We start from the raw sequence: 14,199 nt of genomic DNA on the forward strand, positions 1-14,199 counted from the left end.
TTGCATGGTTATTTATTACAGGAGATAAATATTTAAGAAATTAAATGTGGCCAACCTGTAATCTTGAGTAATCCGAGTCATCAATTAATATTAAAATCAAGTCAGTGAAGAAACATATTTAATTAACTCCATCTTTAAAATCTTTAAGGAAATCAGTATACACTTCCCCTAGTTAAAAGTAGACATTCCAGCTCCTCTCTAACCTGCTTTTGCTGTGTTTTAATTCTTTCTTTCTTGACCTTTACTTAGAGGAAACAGATGAAATGGGAAATAACTGCTTACTGCCACTCATACAATCTCTCTGAAATGTGTTTTGACTTGTGACCTTTAAATTATGGGGTAAATAAAATGAATCTCTTCTCCTCTTATGGACTTGATCTGTGGGTCAAGATATGTTTGCTTTTCATCTGTATGAAAATGCTAGAGGCTGTGATTGCCATGGGATAGGTGAGGGCAGATGAAGAATGGGCATTTGCCAGTTGAGTCAGGCAGAGGATGAAATGATAATATGAAATGGAAGTTAAGGAGTGGAGTTTTTCTGACAGAGATGGTAATTGCAGACAATCACTTGCCCTTCGTGAGTGAGCATAAGGCTCTAAGGACAGTGTAAAAGTACCTGGACTGTACAGAAAGAGCAACCAGGCAGAACACTGCAAAGAGTTTATATGGGGGGTGGAGTAGCTGTGAGACCAGAATTTGAAACTGAATAAAATGCCTTAGGGGTCCCATGACATTTATTTCCCACTAAGAAGGGATGTCTTGTAAGCACCAATTTAACATTAGGATTGATGTTCCCAGTAAAATATCATGGGCACTTTAGAGTTTCCACTACCCAAGCTGTTTTGGTTTGATAAATTGAGCTGTATTCCTTCTTTCAAAAAATTAATGCTTCAAGCCTAATAATATTTACTGATATATAAATAAAGTTGAAATTCTAGCCAAGGTTATCTGACTTTTAAAATCAAACATCAATAATATTTTCCTGTGAAATTCCCAGATTGTGCACCACGCTTTAGTCAGCATTTCATAGGAAATGCATGCCAATAAGGTATAAATTAATTTATAGTTAAATGCTTTATGTTAGGAGACAACTTGCCGGCTTGCAGTTGTTGGAAGCTGAATGTATTCTAAACACACTGCATGCTAATGTTTCTTGCCTAGATATTGATGAATGTGGGACTGGGAGGCACAGCTGTGCCAATGATACCATTTGCTTCAACTTGGATGGTGGCTATGATTGTCGGTGTCCTCATGGAAAGAACTGCACAGGGGACTGCAACCATGATGGAAAAGTCAAACACAGTGGTCAAATTTGGGTGCTAGAAAATGACCGGTGTTCTGTGTGCTCATGTCAGGTTAGTCTAAATAAAAATTTTTATTTGAGTTGTAATTTGCAAATATTTTAAGTGAGCTTTGACTGATACATACATGGATTTAAGCAGGATAACAATGTAATAGAACATTTTCATTAATCCACATGTTCCCTCTGTCCTTTTCCCGTTAGTCCTACACCTCTAGACCTGACAAATACTGCCTCCAGTCCCTATAGATTAAATTAATTTTGCCTAAAGCTTCAATATAAATGAAATCTTTGTTTGTTGTACTGGGGATTCAACTCAGGGAATCTTTACTGAGCTACATTCCCAGCACTTTTTTATTTTGGATTAGGGCCTCGCTATGTTGTTAAATTGCCTAAGATGGGATTGAACTCATAATACTCCTTCAGCCTCCTAGAGTGCTGGGATTACTTGCATATACCAGTATTTGAAATCTTACAGTACATACTCTTTGTGTTTGGCTTCTTTCTCTCAGTATTGTTTTAAATTTTCATTCATATTGTGATATATCTATTCCATTATATCATTACACTGCAATGTATTTATTCACATGTTGATAAAATTTTACTACTATGATAATTTTTATAGTGATAATATTATATTTAGACAAATGTATAAATGAAGCCAGAGTGGACAAACTATGACCCAAGAGTTAAAAATATCAATATGGTCTATAGTTCAGTTCAGGTGAGAGGTTTCTATTATGTGTTCTCAGGTAATAATAGATTTGTTATAATTTAATGAATAATACTATTCTGAAAGAAATTGGTAACAGTTTGTACAAAGACATAAAGTCAAAACTATTTTAGAAATTTATCAATATGTCAAATGTACTGACTAGCTACCAAATATATACCTATCTTCACACGAAACAAATTTAGGTTAGTATTCAAATTACTGCACTACCTACACATACAAGAACCATGTAGTAATTATCATATCACACCAATCAGAAATCTCCTTCTGGTCAAGTCATTTGAGGAAGATTGTATAAAAAGAAAACTGAAAGTCTTCCAGCTTGGGTAATTTCTATGTGATAGTTACAAAAAAGGAATTTTAAACAAATTTTATTATGTTACGTAAAAAGCATGAATTATCTCAACCATCAAATGACATTAACATACTGAGAAAGAAGAGTTTCGCATACTGCTTTTTCACCTTCCCCCACAGAATGGATTTGTTATGTGCCGGAGAATGGTCTGTGACTGTGAGAACCCAACAGTTGATCTCTTTTGCTGCCCTGAATGTGACCCAAGGCTTAGTAGTCAGTGCCTCCATCAAAATGGAGAAACCTTGTACAACAGCGGTGACACCTGGGTCCAGAACTGCCAGCAGTGCCGTTGCCTGGTAAGTTCAGCTACATGAAAATGGCTTGGAATCCAAACAGGAAAGCAACTTTGCCTTCCCTACCCAATATGAAGTTCTGGGCCATAGTACTGTCAATTCTGAGCCTGATTAGAATGATGAAATAAAAGATCTGAGAAAAACATTCTTGTGTTGATGTGGTACACTCACTACCTTGCATATGCTTTTTCTGAGAGTGATGTCTCTTTCAAGAGTATTTCTGTAGCTCAGGAGAAGAAAAGACCCTTTCATCACCATTCCATTCAGTTTATAATTTGTTTATTTAAAAAAAGCAGTTATCAATAAAACAATGTTATTTGTGGGGGGAAAATACTGTTTTTGCAAGTAAAGCTTTTGTTTACTCTAACTACTTCTATCCATCCTTCATGCTTAACAGAACAACAAACAGAAACCACACATTTTCACCTGAAACTGTTGTCAATACTATTCTGGTGGGCATTTTGTTTTGCACATTCTATGGATATATTTATCACATATGTATTTATTATACATATTAAAATTGGATATATATATATATATATATATATATATATATCCTCCTGGAAACAAGAGGAATAAAAACTTGATATAGAAAATACCAATGTTTTTCAGTTGAATAAATTTCTTTTTCCATTCTAATTATGTGAATGAAAAGGGAAATTGCTTTCTGTGCCTGTGTAGCAGAAAGTTTCACAGAAGAGATTACTTTGAAGTGATAGCCAGATTCCCTTCTATTTGTGAGAAGATATTTTAAAGGCAATGCTTTTTTGTTGCTTCCTTTTTTATACTTTCCACCCTCAAATCAATTAAAAAAGCAAGGTCAGTTTTAGTGCCTGAAGGATGCTTTTATCTCCAAAACCATGAGATTCAGAATTATAACAAAAATGGGAGACAGACTACATTTTTAATAAAACAAATTTTGCAGTTTGTCCATGTGGAATAAGAAAGTCTAAAATCAGTTCCTAAGCATATGTTTGCTTACTTTGGGAGGATTTCAAAGTTCCTGTATGTATTAGGCAGCTTTCCTGTCACTGGGACACAATATCTGACACCTACAATTTAAAGAGAGGTTTATTTTGCATGGTTTCAGGAGATTCAATTCAGTGTCAACAGGCTCCAAGCCAGAAACATGACAGCAGAAGTTCATGGTTCTTAGTTCATGGTGGCTATTCAGCAGAGCCAGGGAACAGTGCCAAAGAGGAAAAGGCAAAGGGTCAGCCATGGCCCCTAAGGCTATCCCTGCCTGACCCACCAAGAAATACTCAGAAACATACCCCACTAGTCCCCAGAAAAGATCCCAAAACCTTCCTCAAGGTTTCATCAGTTGCAGCATCTTTTGAAAGTCCAAGACAAGATCACTTCTGAGATTCAAGGCCAATTCTTAGCAGGAAATCTCTGTAAAAATAATAAAAAAAAAATGTTATAATCCCAAGTACAGTGGCATAGGGTAAATTTCCCCATTCTTAAAGGGAGGAAAAGAAGGATAGAAAGAATACAACCAAAGCAAGACCAAAATCCAACAGGCAAACATTAAGTCCTGTCTTTCCATATATAGCATCCAGGCTACCTAGTGCTGAAATGTGAGTTACAGCCCTACCTCTATGGCTTTGCTGTTTTCACCCGACATGGTTTGTCTCCTGGGCTGGCTCTGCTCACTGTCTGAAGCTTTCCTTGAAGACATTACACATTCTTAGCATCTCCAACTTCCTGAAGTCTCTACTTGCACCTTTGATTCCATTCCCGCAGCTTCATTCACTGTCCTTTCGGGGGCTCCTTTCCTGGCCTCCACAGCCTTTCTTTGAAATCTGGGTAGAAAATTCCCTAAACCCACAACTCCTGTACTCTACCTGCCTATAGAGCCAGCATTAGGACAAGTCTAGGGTCTGCCACCGGTGCAGACTGTAACCCTTTGGGCAATGGCCGCAGTAGCGTTTGAGGTACCTGGGTGGAAGAACACAGTGAATTGAATTCCCAGGAAGCCAATACCCTAGGCAGATCTTGTCTAGCAGTGTGCCCAAGGACTCTCTTTTCAAATGAAAAGTTTTTACCTTTGGACCTTTAGGAATATGATGTGTGGAATCTTGCTATTCCTGAAATAGCCTCAAGACATCTTCTTGTCCCTGCAAAAATTATGTTTCTTTTTAATTGCATTAATCTCTTCATCAAGCACATTTCCTTTGTCCCCAATGTCATATGTGGTTCTTTTAGGCCAATATTTAAATCTTTCTGCTCTGATTTTTGCTCCAAGTTCTCACTTTAAAATCCTGAAAATGACCATTATTACCCATGCCATGGTCTGGCTGTTGGGCTGCCTTTGAATTTCCTCTTTCAGATCAATTAGTTCACTGCCCTTATTCTGTCTCACATAAAGTCTCAATATATTGACAAAATGTAGACTATATTTGCTGGAATGTAATACACATGGTCTGTAGTCCAGTTGCTTATGTCTCATTCCTAACTGAAACCTCCTGATCTTGGCCTGTATTTTCTTCATTCCTATCAGCATTTCAGTCATCTGTGCTACAACCAGAATCACCCATTGGACTCTGCTTGAAGTCTAAGGCTTCCCTAGCCAAAATCTCCAAAGTTTTCCAAATTTCTCCCATAAACCCATTCCAAAGGCTTCTAAACCACATGATCAGAAGTAATCACAGCAATGACCCTATTTTTTTGGTACGAATTTTTAATATTAGCTTTCCTGTCACTGGGAAACAATACCTGACCCCCACGACTTAAAGGAAAAAAAGATTTAGGTGGCTTACTTTGTCAGGGGGTTTGGCCCATAGTGAGGTGGCTCCAAGGAAGGTCGTGGCAAAGCAGAGCTACTTAGTTCATAGCAACCAAGAAGTAGAGCGGGATAGCAGTGCCAGAAAGGAAGAGACAAGGGACCCTAAGGCCATACTGTCATGACCCACGTAGACACAACCGGAAGCGTGCTCCACCCATTTCCTGGGTGGATCCCAAAGCCAATCAAGTTCATGCTCGTCTCTAACTACCACATTATACTGAAAAATGTATAACTGAGCAAAGAAGAACTGAAAAGTCCCTTCATATTTCAGGTTTTATTGGTACATAGCCAAAATTTTCTCTGAGAAAGGAATAAATGAGAAATGGGGGGGGGTGAAAATGTCATCCTGTATCAAGAAGTTAAATAGAGACCTCTTCCACATTTATAATTTCTTTGTCAGGGAAAGCTAGAGGGATGCAAATTTTACTGCACTGAGGAAAATGTTGGTGGCTTTTATTTTAGTATTATTCTTGTTTAATCCTTGAAGATTGTTTAAAAATCCAACTGCAATATAGACAGGGCTCTGACAGGGCTTTTGTAGATTGCCTGCTTTGACGGTCTAAGTATAAATATCATTCAAATAAATCGAATATGCTATAAACACTATTCTCTTCACATCCCACTTTGCCTTCCTCCGTACCCTCCCTTTCTCTCCTTCTGCTCTGATCCATCTGTTTTTCTCATAGCAAGGGGAAGTCGACTGTTGGCCCCTGCCTTGCCCAGATGTGGAGTGTGAATTCACTGTCCACCCAGAGAATGAATGCTGCCCTCGCTGTGTCACCGACCCCTGCCAGGCAGATACCATCCGCAACGACATCACCAAAACTTGCCTGGATGAGATGAACGTGGTTCGTTTCACTGGGTCCTCTTGGATCAAACAAGGCACAGAGTGTACTCTCTGCCAGTGTAAGGTAAAGCCCATTATGTTTAAGTAGTGAGCACTTGGCCAGCTGCAAATGTGTGAATGTGAGCTGTGAAGGTGCCTAGCCTGGGCAATGGGAAGCATTTTCTTTTTCTATTTCATGTTCAAACAGAGGTGGGAGGAATGTCACTCAGCTTTATTGGTATAAAAAATGATTGTCAAGTGCACCCTCTGATGTATATTATGAGAGGAGAGTGCATGTACTGAAACCAGAATGATTAGTAAAAACAACTTACTTAAATTGCCCTAATATTTCTAACTATACACATCTTCTAAAAAACTACAGCACTAAACTTCATGTTTCTTCTGTCATCATGAAAGACAATATTACTTTATTGATTTTTATCTAGTTCTTTTATGAAGCCTGTAAAATATATTGACAAACTAGATATGTTACATTTTCCAAAGTAGAAATCAATAAGGCAAAATGGGAATGTTTTTTTAGTTTGTTGTGGTCAGTTACATTTAGTTGAAGAATTTAAGATTGGAGTTTACCATATTTTATTTGTGCAGTTGGTAAAAAATCATTATAAAGATTTTTCTCTTTATCTGCATAGGAAAACTGAGCATTATGCCTTCAATGAGATAAAAAATATAGATAATGTAACCAGAGTACATAGAGTTCAGAGTGGCCAAGTTGAAAGTATTGTGATCATTATTTTTATAAAATTTAATTTAGTGGCCTTCATACTTCATAGTCATAATTTTAAGATCAACACTAAAACTAAACAAATAATGTAAAGCCCTAAAATCAACTACAGCAACAATAAAGCAAGATGTCAGAATTTTCTCAGAATTGCCTATCTGTATCTACTCTGGTTTCTAAGTGAACATTCCATTCTGTAAATTTTTTTAATGTAGCAATTAAGTTCAGATTCACTTAGTGTAAGTTCTTACTGGAGTGGCTCTATGTAACAGGACAAAGAAATAATAAAATAATTTAGGCTTTGAGACACCACTTTTATCTTTTCAGACCCAAATTTCTAGTTCTTTCAATCAATGCAATTTGGCAATCAAGCAGAGCTTTCTGAGTGAACTTTTGCTACTATTTTCTGAAAGTACACTAACAAATTTGAAATCACTAAAAGTTAATAATAATGTACATGCAGTACTACTTCAATATATGCTTAATAGGACTATATTTTACAGTGATGTCTCAAAATTTGAGTGATAATGACCAATAGGAAATTCCTTCTGGTATTTAACCACCCAATAGAATTCAGTCTTCTTACACACTTAATCTAATAGATTACTGTCCTAAGCAATGAAGATAAAAATATATACCAAGAGATGGTGTGAAAATTATACCAAACATAGCTCAGACAGGTATATCTAAGTAGAAAAATGCATTTCCTGGGCCAGGGATTTAGCTCACTGGTTTGGTGGCCTGCCTTGCAAGCTCAAGGACCCAAGTTCAATCCCCGGTACCAAAAAAAAAAAAAAAAAAAAAAAAAGAATGTTAAAAAAAAAAAAAGAAAAATGCATTTACTAACAAGCAGGATACATTAGTGTTTTTTCTAGGGTACAGAGCATGAATGAGCTAATATAAAACTACTACAATCTTTTGACTCTTGGTAGGGATGTACTATGCATTCCAGAAAGTGTATTTTGATATTAAAGTTATTTCTCGTCAGATAAGTGCTGATTCTAAAGGTTACTATTTCATTCTATTTGCATTCTTATAAACATAGATTGTAATGATATGTTTAATTTTAAGAAATTTATTGTTTAGAAAAAAATATTTTATTACACTTATTTTGTGCTATTTTTAAAACTAAAGTTTGTGTAAAACTGCTTTAGATATTGCATTGAAGGTGAACATTCATTAAAATTCAGTGTTTTCAGAGCACTGATTTTTATCACTTCTCCATCCTATTCTTGAGTTGCTCATTTTTAGTCAAGAAACAGTGACAAATTTGGAAGCATTCTGATTTGATTCCTATCCTATAAATTTTTACTTTTATAGTCATAATTTTAGCATCTACACCAAACTAAATAAATAAAGTTTTAGCAACAGGTACAGGGACAGGGACATAATGATAAGCAAAGCCAGACACAGCCATTCCTCAAAATTATGGTATGAAAGCCATTTAAATTAAGTAAAATTAAATGAAATTTAAAATTGAGTTCCTCAGTCACCAACCCCCTTTCTGTTGCTCAACTGCCACAGGTACTTACTGGGTACCATAAAGCCCAGCTAGAGAACATTTCTGTCGTTACAGGGTGTTCTGGATAGCCCTGGTCTAGCGGCCAAAAATCCAGCCCAAGAAATCAAGTTTCCTGGAGGCAAACCATGGTACAGCATATAAATTATATGACTTTGGGGGACCTTCCTTAATTTCACTCAATTTGCTCCCCTTAAAGATGGAAATGATAATCCCCACTTGGGATATGTAAGAGTACCTGCTTGAGAAAGTTGCTATAAGAATTAACTGAAACAAACTACAACAAATTTTATATAGTGCTCAACACATCTGAGTAAGTACTCCATGAGTACTGTCTGTTATTCTGTGCACTAAATGTACATTAATAAAGTCATGTCACAAATAAAGATAACATTACAGCTGTGGTGGGCCCTTTAAAAGAGGTACCATGCCAAGAGGCTGTGCAGCACGTGAGCCAATTACTTGCTGAGGAGTAAGTATCTCCTCATAAGATTAGAACTGAGGAAACTGGATAAAGAAGAATGAGAAATTACAGTCATTCATAGGAAAATGGATACATATTGGGGATATACTCCTAAGTGAAATAAATAAGTCACACATGTGTAAATACTGAATAGTTTCTCTGGTGTGAAAAACTATAATAGTACATAAGATCCTAATGGGATAATTGACAATGTGAAATAGGAAGAAAAGGGCTAAAGGTGTAGGGAAAGTGGGAAGGGTAGGGAAAAGGGAATAAGGGAAAAAAACATGAGAAAATGAAAAAATGGAAATAAAGTGTTTGTAAATGGGGAGGGGAAGAGGGGGTGAAGGGAGGGCAGGGACAAGGGGGAAAATGAGAACCAAGACCTCTCATGTAAAGGTACAAGATCCCGGTAATGAATGTACCTGTGCTGTATACCTAAATGTACCAATAATCTCAATAAAAAGAAAAAAAAAAAGATGAGAACTGAGGGACAGGAGTTATGAAAGGGTAGAATTTTCCCTTTCACCTTTTTGAAAATGTTCTCAAATTTTATTTGCTAAGATTAAAAAAAAAAAGCCGCATCATCCATTCATCCATTCAGCCTCTCTCTGGGGCTCTCTGATGTCTCTTCAGAGTCTCTTCTGCAGGTTGAGAACCAGCCAAGGATCTGAGGGGAGGTATATGTCGATTCCTTCTTTATAGGTATTTCCCTCCCGGTGTTGAGGCACTCTGCTAGCCCTCCAGTGTCCGCTGACTTACCAAAGCTTAAAAGATTGTGGCTTTCTGCTTCAGTGAAGCTGCACGGACCCAGGCAGTGCCCCGAGAGGACAAAAACTGAATCTCACACAGTACATTTCCCTTCTTTGTTTGAAACTCCTCCAGTGCCACTCTGCCACTCTCCGTGGCTTTCAGTTGTTATTTTAGTATTTAGTCCAGATGTTGTAGTTGTTATCCAGAGGAACGTTAGCGTTGCATTAGAAATTATGCCATTGCTGAAACAGGAACCCCAGTGGGATATTTTATTAGTCTTTCCTTTCTGAAGTGTGTTTCCCTAATTAAGGAGCTGCCAATGATATAGTTTGTAGAACATTTGTCTTGAAAATTGCAGAACACATTGACGTGGAATAAGAGGAAAACTCCTGGAAGATTTTGGAAGATAAATGCCGGTAGTGCCTCCTTAAAACATACTCATGGGAGCAATAACAAGGGCTTGTACCTCTTGGTGCTCTGATGCTAGTTTCAGTACTACTGCTACTCTGTAGCAGAAGGCACCTGAGATTCCTAACTCTGTTTCCACTCAAATGCCGCACCGCTTAAGGAGTGGATTCTTTCAGGGACTAGTACACTCATCACCTCATTGGACCAGTGGATAAGAAGAGATCAACTAACCAGGTTATGGTTAGAAAACGTATGCCTCAAAGCAGGAAGGCAAAGCTTTAAAATGACAGTAAAGATCTTAGAGACAATTGGGGCTCTCTTTCTGCCAGAATAATAATTCTGCTTAATAGCCATTTAGAAAGGATGAGGACTAGGTTCAATGGACAATATTCTTCTTGGCTAGAGACTGGCTTTTCCCCTCATTTGGTGTGCTTCAATACATATTAGAGTGCTACATTTTCTATTTTAAAATATCTTATAGAAACAAAGACTTTTAATTTTATCATATTAAAAGATAATACATTTTCAATAATTGAAAGTCAATTACCTGAGATAAAATATAGAATGGAGGATGACAGACTAACCTGAGTTTTAATCCCAGCTCAATCATTTATTAACTGTGTGATTTTGGACATGACATTTAAGCTTCTTGATCTTCAATTTTTGAACTAAAAAGTGTTACTATTTATAGTGATCCTACTGGGTATGATGTGAGATTGAAATTAGATAATGTATTTAAAATTCCTGGCAAAGTGTCTCACACAGAGTATATACTCAAGAAATGTAAGGAAATTATCATCACTGTGATGATAATAATGGTATTCTCATTATTAGTCATTAGCTGGCTGAGAAATGTAAGAGTGCAAAGAACAAAAGAAGACAGTATAGAATTTTTCCTTCCTTATAGTACTTTATATCATTTTGATCCCATATTATAAAAAATAATTACATATATAGATATATATGTATATATAGAGATATATCTCCATCCCTTGCTGGCCTATTTCCTCTATTTCATCTCTATACTATTTTCTTCACTAACTTAAAATTCTCACCCCGACCTTTCAGTTTCTTCACCACAAAAACATTTGTCACTCCAGAGTCTCCTCAAGCCGTTCCCTGTGCTTTTGGCCTACCTTGTCATGTAGCCATCTTCAGATCTTGATTTCAGTATCACCTCTACAGAAAAGTCTATCCTGGCCACCAATCTAAGTAGTCAGTATTTTGTTCATTTCGTAGCACAGCCTGATGGATTTTCTCTTGTCAGAGTTTGGGCTGCTGTAACAGAGTACCTCAGACTCAGTGGCCTAAATAAAAGAAAGTCATTTCTCAGTTTCAGAGGCTGAGAAATTCATTTCTCACACTACAAGATCAAGATGCCAGGAGATCTGATGTTATAGATAACCGCGTCTCCTGGCAGATAGCAGAGAGAAAAGCAACAGCTCTCTCGTGTCTTTTTTATACAGCACTACTGTCATTTATCAGGGCTCCACCTTCGTACCATAGTTAACTCCCAAAGACCTGATTTCCTAATAGGATTACTTGGAGGATTAGGATTTTGAGAGGACACATTCAGTCCACAATACTTTTCCAGCACTTTTCAAAACTTCTGATTGTATGTTTGCTTGGTTCTTATTTGTTTTCTCCCTTAATAAACTGTGAATATTGTCCCATGAGGTTAGTAATCACGTCTGCTTTATTTAGCAATTTGCCTAGTTTTTAAATACTAAATATTATTGTTGACTAATAAATAAAAAATAATTATGATACACATTTATGCTACATCCACATGTTACATATAACTGGGCATAACAGTTTGCAGTGATAGTCATGTAAAGCTATATGATCAGAAAGGGCAGAAAGAAATTCTACAGTTGGTTTGTATGTTCTAGTCAATAAATGTGAACATTTACTGATGGCCGAAAAATTAATACACCACATTTCTTTCTCCAGAATGGTCAAATTTGTTGCTCAGTGGATCCACAGTGCCTTCAGGAGCTGTGAAAATAACTGTCTGATGGGAGATTTCTGTTTCAAGAATGTCCTTTCATTAAAAAGACCAAAAGTTAAACCTTAAATTGGATGAGTGATGGGCAGCTAAGTGTACTTTTGTTAACATCTGAGTAAACTTTCAATTATGAGGTTTGTGGAGCTTAAGCAAATCATAAAAGGAAAATTCTTGTGCAAAACTAGACCACACCCTGTGTCTACTGAACCTAGCGTCACCCTTACAGCAGAATGGGCAGGAACCACCATGAGGACCTTCTCGTGCCCGGAGAGGAAGCCTGAGCTCATCGGATCTGTGAAAGCCTCTGGCTTCACTGATGCAGAAGTTCTCCTAGATAAGAATCTTCATGAATCAGTAGGTTGCTCACTGCAAAAAATAAAATGTAAGGAGGTGAATGAATTATATTTTCAGAAGTAAAGCAAAGAAGCTATAACATGTTATGTACAGTATACACTCTGAAAAGAAATCTGAAACAAGTTATTGTTATGATAAAAATAATGCACAGGCATGGTTACTTAATATTTTCTAACAAGAAAAGTCATTCCTATTTCCTTGTTTTACTGCACTTAATATTATTTGGTTGAATTTGTTCAGTATGAGCTCGTTCTTGTGCAAAATTAAATAAATATTTCTCTTACCTTATAACATGTATGAGTCTTTGTGTCTCCCTTCCACATATAGTTCAAAATATGAATTACTTTCTCTACTGAAGAAAAACTCCCACTCTGTTATTTCCAAGTTGAAGAGTGATTTTCACTAAATCATATGCTTAAGTGGGGATGAGATGGATATTTCTCTAAATCCTTAGTTCATTTTTTTTTCTTCTCTGCTTTTGTGTCTTGACCAGTGAAGATGACCTATATGAAAATGTATTAATGGGTTCTCTTTCCTCTGGGTTCTGGTCTGGTCTCGGTTACACTGCAGTGGGGACACTGGTAGAATACAACCCAAGGTAAAATTTGGACCTTTGTTCCTCTGGCTTCCTTCTTAGCAGGTCACCACCAGGATTGGCTGTGTCACCTTCCCAAAGGCTACAGCTTCCACAGACACCTTCTTGGTCCAGCCACCCCCTTTATATTCAGATAACTTCTAGGGCTTCCTCTGCCCTAGAGATGATAACAACTCTGGCTGTTCTGTCCTTGGGAAGTCCCTGCTCTATTTCTTGTTCCTATTTCCAGTCACATTCTTATAAATGGTCCCTTTGTAAAACTGTTTCTTCAGCCATCTTAAGTGTGCCATCTGGTTCCTGCCAGAATTCTGACAGATAAACATAAAGAGGGAATTCTGTAAAGGTTGGGAATGTCTTCAAGAACTGGTCCTTCATATATGGATATATAAATCTTTCTCAAGGTTAAAGGAGATTATTATATTCCATGTTAAATTTCCACCAAAATCTCAGGAGAAAAACAAAAATATAAATCCATGAGGGAAGTTAATCCAGTATAGCCCTATTATGTTCTGTACTAGGATGAAAAGGAAATAAAAGCATTGTGAAATTAATGTTTAGCTGCATGGAGGCATTTTTTTCTTCAGAGAAAAAAATGGAAATAGAAGAAGACCACTACAAAGCTGCAGAAATGGTAAAGTGATTTTTAGCTATTCTGTCACCATTGCTATGGAAACAACTGAAGATGGGCTGAATGGAGGACAATTTATGTATTAATACTTGGGCATGTATAAAATTTATTGCATGTATAAATTCTAGTATTTCTCTATATTCCCTGGATTTATCATACAGAATTTTTGTAGCCTTTTTATTTAATGTATTTTTCAGCAAAGCATAAGTTTTATCTTAATCTACTATATTACCATGATATGTAGAAGTTGAGTGTCCAAGAGGGTATCTCTGTTAATTTGAAGATTTTTTCCACATTATTTTTTTTCTATATATAGTTTTGATATTTCATATTGATTACTCCTGAAACAAATACTTATTTAACTTGTTTTTATGAGAGTAAGAATTGTGTGTACTGACTCATACATACATTTACATCCATTCACACATATATTC

At 36.6% G+C, this 14,199-nt stretch overlaps 1 protein-coding gene across 2 annotated transcripts in view; it reads left to right on the forward strand.

Moving 5' to 3' along the window:
* Positions 1–12,778, forward strand: part of Nell2 (neural EGFL like 2) — a 390,044-nt gene extending 377,266 nt beyond the window's left edge. For both annotated transcript variants that reach the window (XM_010638373.2, XM_010638375.3), the window contains exons 17-20: positions 1,162–1,355; positions 2,508–2,684; positions 6,156–6,380; positions 12,134–12,778. In XM_010638373.2, the coding sequence (XP_010636675.1) occupies positions 1,162–1,355; positions 2,508–2,684; positions 6,156–6,380; positions 12,134–12,184 (647 nt within the window). In that variant the 3' untranslated portion in view covers positions 12,185–12,778. The remainder of the gene's footprint in view (positions 1–1,161; positions 1,356–2,507; positions 2,685–6,155; positions 6,381–12,133) is intronic.
* The last annotated feature ends 1,421 nt before the right edge of the window (positions 12,779–14,199 follow it).

The sequence above is a fragment of the Fukomys damarensis genome, unplaced genomic scaffold, assembly GCF_012274545.1.
Source record: "Fukomys damarensis isolate Sample0158 unplaced genomic scaffold, DMR_v1.0_HiC HiC_scaffold_15, whole genome shotgun sequence".
NCBI classification, from domain to species: domain Eukaryota; kingdom Metazoa; phylum Chordata; class Mammalia; order Rodentia; family Bathyergidae; genus Fukomys; species Fukomys damarensis.